General features: G+C 57.9%; 1 protein-coding gene across 1 annotated transcript; it reads right to left on the bottom strand.

Annotated features, from left to right (window-relative positions):
* Positions 1–1,630: 1,630 nt before the first annotated feature.
* On the bottom strand, positions 1,631–5,926 carry CST3 (cystatin C). Its single transcript, XM_007961908.3, has 3 exons — positions 5,515–5,926; positions 3,177–3,290; positions 1,631–1,969 (listed from the first exon to the last, which is right to left on the bottom strand). Exons 1-3 carry the CDS (start codon positions 5,755–5,757, stop codon positions 1,886–1,888), a joined length of 441 nt encoding a protein of 146 aa, XP_007960099.1. The 5' UTR covers positions 5,758–5,926; the 3' UTR covers positions 1,631–1,885.
* Positions 5,927–6,610: the final 684 nt, after the last annotated feature.

Raw genomic sequence — 6,610 nt, 5'->3', positions numbered from 1 at the left:
TGGCTCACTGGCCTCATGGGGGTCCAAGGGAGGCATTTACAGGCCTGATGGCTGCAGAGGAGAGGCAGGGGTGGCATCAACCTGCTTCCCTGTCGGCCGTGGGCCATGGGGCCAACGGCTGGAGGGCAGGGAAGGGAGGAGACATACAGGGAGATTGGGGAGTCCTGTGTACAGCCCCCACCCCACCTCAACTTCCCCAGGGAAGAAGTGTGTCAGAAAAGGGACTGGGCTACACAGTCAGCTGTTCATTTCCACTGTGTGCCTGGATGGTCGTTGTCTGTGTCACAGGAGATCATTTACCCAGGTAGAAAGCCAGGAGCACCTCCCTGCAGGGACCCTTTACCCCTGACCCCAACCACCACTTCTATCCCCCAATCCCCAACAGAAAGCTGAGTCACTAAGTCTGCCCACCCCCAGCAGGGTGAGGTCAGACTCAAATCTCCTCAGCTTATGGCCTCCGAGGCGTTGTTACACTTTCCTCACCCCAAATACCCTGTTAAAGCAAGTCAGGGTGGAGAGGAAATGGAAGCAGATGCTCCCCACTCTCCCCGCCACCGTGTCCCCTGCTCTGGCTTTGCAGGGATAGCATGTCCTTGGGGCTACTGGGGTGGATTTTCGTCATTTCACCTTCAGTGTTCATGGCAGTGGCCAAAAGAGGGCGTCAGTGCAGCTTGGAGCTTGGAAGGTACCTGGGAACCCTGCCCTAGCAGCACTGGCTGTGAGGGCTGCACCCCTGTCCTGAAACGGCAAAGGGAAGGACCATGCAGGGTGGGCTGTGTCCTAGGACTGTAGCCTCCTGCTTGTGGCAAAGATCCACTATTCTATAGGATGATGCTGACACGAAGGAAATGTTCTCTCTCAATCTTTGGAAAAAGAAGAGTCCACTGCATTGTCAGTCTCATTTGTGCTTTAACTTCATCCCTACCATGAAGCTGGACACAACTTGTTTTAAATCCAAGTCCAGAGAAAGGGCTGGTGGCCATGAGCCTGTAAAACTCTCTGAGGACACAGCCTCCCAGGATGGATGACAGCAGGTGCTGCTTTCTCTGGGTGATCTTGCCGGTCTCTGGTCTGGTTGACATTTCTCCCGCCCAGTTACACACACAGGCTTTTTGGACTTTGTTTCCATGTAGGGGCCTAAGTCTCTTGGAAAGAAACACACATCGATCACTATCTATTTAGGGTCTAGGGGATTGATGAGAGCAGCTCAGTCCCTGGAGTCTGCTCAACTCTGCAAGCACAGATGGAACCTACGGCCTGGCGAGCTCCACCGAGGCCTGGCCCCTGCCTGTGGACACAGCCAGTCCCCTCCTCCTGGTCTGACCAGGAGCTCAGATCAAAGCACCAGTCCAACTTCTGGGGGCAGCAGCGTGGGCACCCTGCTCTCCCTGAACCCCTCACCAGGGGCTGCTGTGGCTGAATGCCTGGGTTCCCAGTCCCTGGATGCTTTCTCCCTGCTCTGAGACTCAGGTCTCCTATAGCAGCAGCTCCCCTGACAGCCTTGCTGTGGCTGTGTCAGCTCCCAGGAACTCCTCTGATCTCCACACCAGCAGAACAAGGAGGCTTCATAAAGGAACTGTGGAAACCCTGCCTGGGTGCACATCCCCAGACAGCCAAGAACTCAGAGGGAGCCAATGCTACTGTTTTATTGCAGGAGTTGGGGACATATGCACAGCACACCGGGGCTGTGAGAAGCAAGAAGGAAGGAGGGAGGGTGGAGCACCCTGTTGAGTAACAAAGGCTGCCTGCTGCCTTTTCTGTCTCCTGGCGCAGGCGCATGGGGACACCTTCCCCAGGACGGGGGCCACCAGTCCAGGGGTGGGAATACAGGGGGTGGGAGGTGTGCGTAAGAGGTGATAGGCACAGGCCAGCCTGGTACAGACTCCTAGGCATCCTGACAGGTGGATTTCGACAAGGTCATTGTGCCCTGCCAAGGCACAGTGTAGATCTGGAAAGAGCAGAATGCTTTCTGTGAAAGAAAACAGAGGGGACAATCAGTGTGGGTTACGGTTCAAAGCAGAGGATGCCCAGGCACAGGACATCAGAGTGGGAGTGAAGGATGGAGGTGAAACACTGGCCCTTACCTACCCCTCCACCCACCCCTGCTGATCCCAGAGCACTGCTGGACTGGGCAGTGACTGCTCCATCCCTCTCCCAGGGCTCCAGCTCCACCAGGTGGCACTGGGCCCCCACCTCAGCCTGCAGGATTCCTGCCCCAGCACAACCCTATGAGGAGCAGCCTGTGCGAGGCCTCGGGAGCCCTAAGGGTGCAGAGCAGGGGGAGGCAGCTCACCGCCCCCAGCTCCTACCACCTTCAACACCCAGGTCAGCACTAAGAGGGGCCAGAGGGAAGAAACCAGGGAACTGGAAATTGCAACTCATAGTGCTTGGGGTGGCAAGGAGATGACAAGGAGCATGTGACTCTCCCCTGAGCAGAGACGCCACAAGAAATCCTGGGTCCTTGGAGAAGCTGGTATTGGGTGAGCTGGGGCAGGTCTGAGGGTTTGGCTGCTAACAGGCCTCTAGTACCCTCTAATCTGCTCAGCGTGGCTGTGGCTGCGGGCAGGTGCCTGAGGCTGGGGTTAGACAGAGCCGCTTCTCCGTGCACAGCACCCAGCCCTGCAGCTGCTTCCTACAGTCCAGCAGGCAACACTCCAAAGTACACAGGGTGGGGCTCCCAATACCCCCATTCCCAAGCTAAAGCCCTCTTAGCAAATCAGATTCATCAGCCCTCTCCACACTGCCCCATCTACACACATAGGCCTCCACATGAACTCACCCCAACCCTCACCCACACGGATCTATGCGTGAATCCACATACTCCCTCACACCTCTACCCACATGTACACACACAGTGCAGGCACTTCCTCATACAGCATGTATGCGCACAGAACCCCCACACATATGTGCACACGCATGCGCACTCACACACCCACACACATCCATGCATAGACCCCCACACCTCCCCAACACATCCACACACCCACTAGCACACACTCATATGACCTCCCCACATAAACCTATACATGGAAAACACATGTGCATCTCCATACGTACACACACTCAGGCACACGCACACATACCCTCCAGAACATGTACATCTCACACACACACACACACACATACACACCCCTCTGCAGTGTATGACTGGCCCGGGACCCACATGAGGCACATACCCTCTTCAGATGTGGCTGTTCATGGAAGGGGCAGTTGTCCAAGTTGGGCTGGGTCTTGGTACATGTGGTTCGGCCCAACTCCACGTCCAAGAAGTAGTTCACCCCAGCTACGATCTACACATGTGAAAGAGCAGGAGACAGGGACAGCACGCTCTGTCAGTTTCTTACACACACAGGCACTTCACTGTGACTGGGTCACTGGGCTTGCCTGGGGCTTCAAGCCTGCCTTCACGAGCTACCCACACTGTCACTTGCAAGGCACACAAGCCACCTCCTCCTGCCAGCTGGCAGGGATGCCATGCCCCAGGCCTCCCTGGTAACTCGTTTTCTCTATGCCAATGCCAAGGATTAACTGAATTCTGCTACCTATGACCCAGGGGGCAGGGACACTGGATCTATTCCAGGAAGGCTCTCATGTGATGATGAAATTTCGGCAAACTTCCAGTTCCTGGCATTCAGTCCACAGAGCATCTCATTCCTCTCATTTAACCCAGAGGTATTTTTCCTCATTTATCAATAGGAGATGAGATGCTCACATACATTGATGTTTTAGGCCAATAAACTGCTTCCCACATGCCTCCACTCCAGGTGTGATTTTGGAGGCAGTATTTCTAAAGTGAGTCTTATGGTTGCAACTTCAGAAGAGAACTGAATGCTTTCCCTGCACAGTGCCACCCCCAGACATGACTTGTGAGAACTGTGGAGAAGCATGGGATGAGGGACCCTGGGACCAGGGTGCTAGACCTTGCCCTGTGGAGCCACACACAAGTCCTGTAGAACCACATGCAAGTCCTGTGATCCCTCCGGTGTCAGTCTGCTGCTCTGTAAAATAGGTTCCAGGGTCCTACAATGCCCTGTGCTTCACTCCCAGTGAGAGAGGGGTACAGGCCAGCAGGGACCCTACACCAGGGAGCAGGGAGAGGGCCCCAGCTGACGGCTGCAGGAGGAGAAACGGGGCTGGTCTAGACTCCTCTGAATTTCCAACAGAAGGTGGAGGAGCTCTAAAGTCTGTGTCACTGTTTGTTGCTCTGCCATGGGATGCAGGTCAAGCTGGACCTGGTAGCCCTACTGAAGCTCCCTCCCGATCTGACCCCTACTCCGCTCTGCTGGGTGACTGCTGTCCTCATCTGGCTAAGGTCTAACTCTGCATCAGCTAGTAGAAGCAGGGTCAGGCATGCTCCACCCCAGCAGGAACTCAGCTGCCCTGGGCTGTAGGGGGTGGTCAGTCGGCCTGAGGGTGAAGGCCCCTAGTCCTAGAGGGCTGTGCCCAGGGGTGTGACTTGGGAAGGGAAGTAGGGCTCTGCAGGACAAGGAGCCAGGCTCAGGTGTGGCCCCTATGGAGAGGGCTCCGGGAGGAAGACGAGCCTCATGGCCTGGCTCTCATCCTGACCAGCACCAAGCCCACCCAGAGTCAGCACAGTCTCCACCCACACCTGCTGGATCCTGGGAAATGGCACGGTCATGGTACAGACCCAGCGGCTGCTGCAGGTGAAAAGAGGCAGAGGGGACAGGACAGGACTGAACTCATGTACTCATGGTCCGGGAGCGTCCTAGAGCATGAAGCCCGTCAGCAGTCAGGGAAAGTTGAATGAGTCTGAGCATTAGACCATGAATGTGTCTGTGCTGATTTTCAAAATGGAATCGTGGTTATGTGAGATACTGCCCTTGTTTTAAAGAAAAACACACTGAAGTATTTACTCTCAAAAGATTCAGGCAAAAAAATGCATATACAGTACATATACACACACCCATATTCACATTCGGAAAGTGAGCTGGGGGGAACAAACGGCAAAATGTTAACATCCGTGCTAACATCTGAGGGATCTGGGTGAAAGATCTACAGGGATGCCCTGTACTATTTCTGCAGCTGCTCTGTAAGTCAGAAATTATGTGAGAATAAAAAGTTAAACTAAAGTGTTTTAAAAATTATTTGGCGGAAGAACAAGGAGGCAGCCAGATGAGGGGCTCTGTTTTTTCCTTCTCCTGCGTATTCAGCAGCGCACCCGGAGCCCCGCGTCCCAGGAGGCCTGGACAGAGTTGGGTGGGACGTCCTGTGCCTGCCCCCGCGCTGCGGCGCCGCTCGAGCTGGCGCCTGGAAGCAGATCTCAGGCGCCGGGCGCGGACCTGGCGTGTCCTTGCGGTTCCAAGCCAGACCAGACTCGGGGCATTCGCAGACACGCCCGCCAAGGGCTCCAGGGTGACAGCGAAGACCGGGAACAGGGTCTGGGTGAGAAGCCCAGGTGCCGGGGAGAAGGAGCAGCGCGGGGTCCGGGAGCGGCGCGGGGCAGGCTGGGGCGGCGGGGCCAGGGTTCGGGACCCTGCGGGGGGCGGCACGCACCTGCTTGCGGGCGCGCACCACCTGCAGCGCGCGGCTGTGGTACATGTCGTTGCTGGCTTTGTTGTACTCGCTGACGGCAAAGTCCAGGGCACGCCGCACACCCTCCTCCTCCACGCTGGCGTCCATGGGGCCGCCCACTAGGCGCGGCGGCTTCCCGGGACTCGCTCCGGCCGCGGGGCTCACTGCCAGAGCCACGGCCAGGATGGCCAGCAGGAGCAGCGGGGCGCGCAGAGGCCCTGCCATTGTCGGCTAGGACGCGCGACACGGAGAGTGGGGCGCAGGCGAGAGGCTTGAGCTACCGAGAGAGGACCCAGTACAATCCCGAGGCCGTGAGCACCGCGGGGCCAGCGGCTGCGCTTTTATCCCTTCTGGCCTTCCCCGCCCCTCGCGCCCTGCGCTTCCTTTTCCGGAACGCCTAGTCCCTCCCGCTTCCGCTCTCCCTTCCCACCTCCCCTACCTCTCCCCGCCTCCCGGTCCCTCCCTACCAATCTCCTCCCCTCCCTGCCTCCCCTGCCATCCTGGCCTCCGTGGCCCTCCCCATCGATGCCCTTCCCTCCCCATCCATCCCCTCTCCTCCCCTCCCAGCCCCTCCCGGCCTCCCCCCTCCCTTCCCGCCTCCCCCTCCCTCCCTCCGCTCCTCCCCTGCCCCCGAGCCTCCCTGTCCCTCCCTATCCATCCCCTCCCCTCCCCTCTCCCTCTTCACCTGCTCTCTTCCTCCCAGCCTCCCCTGCCCCTCCTATCCTCCCCATTCTTCCCCATCCATCCCAGACCATTCCAGCCTCCCCACTTCAGGCCCCTCCATGCTTCCCCTCTTCAGGTTCCTTCTCCTCTATCCGTTTCCCCTTTCAACCCCCAGACACCGCCTCGCCTGCCCCTCCTCTCCCAATCTCTACTCCTGTCCTTGCTCCCACTTCGCCCCCAAGCTCTGCCCTTCTTCATCGCCCCTCCCTCGTTCCACCCCTCCTCTGTCTTCCCTTCCTACCCACCCCTGGCCTCTCCCTGTCTCTGTCCCTCCTATCCTCTTCTTTCCCCTCTTCTAACTCCACTCCTGGCCCCTCTTCCCCCACCCCTTCTACACCCACACCCCCCCTCCTAC

Source organism: Chlorocebus sabaeus, chromosome 2, assembly GCF_047675955.1.
Source record: "Chlorocebus sabaeus isolate Y175 chromosome 2, mChlSab1.0.hap1, whole genome shotgun sequence".
NCBI classification, from domain to species: Eukaryota; Metazoa; Chordata; class Mammalia; order Primates; family Cercopithecidae; genus Chlorocebus; species Chlorocebus sabaeus.
The sequence above is the reverse complement of the archived record's forward strand: the minus strand, read 5'-3'. Positions and strand labels throughout refer to the sequence as shown.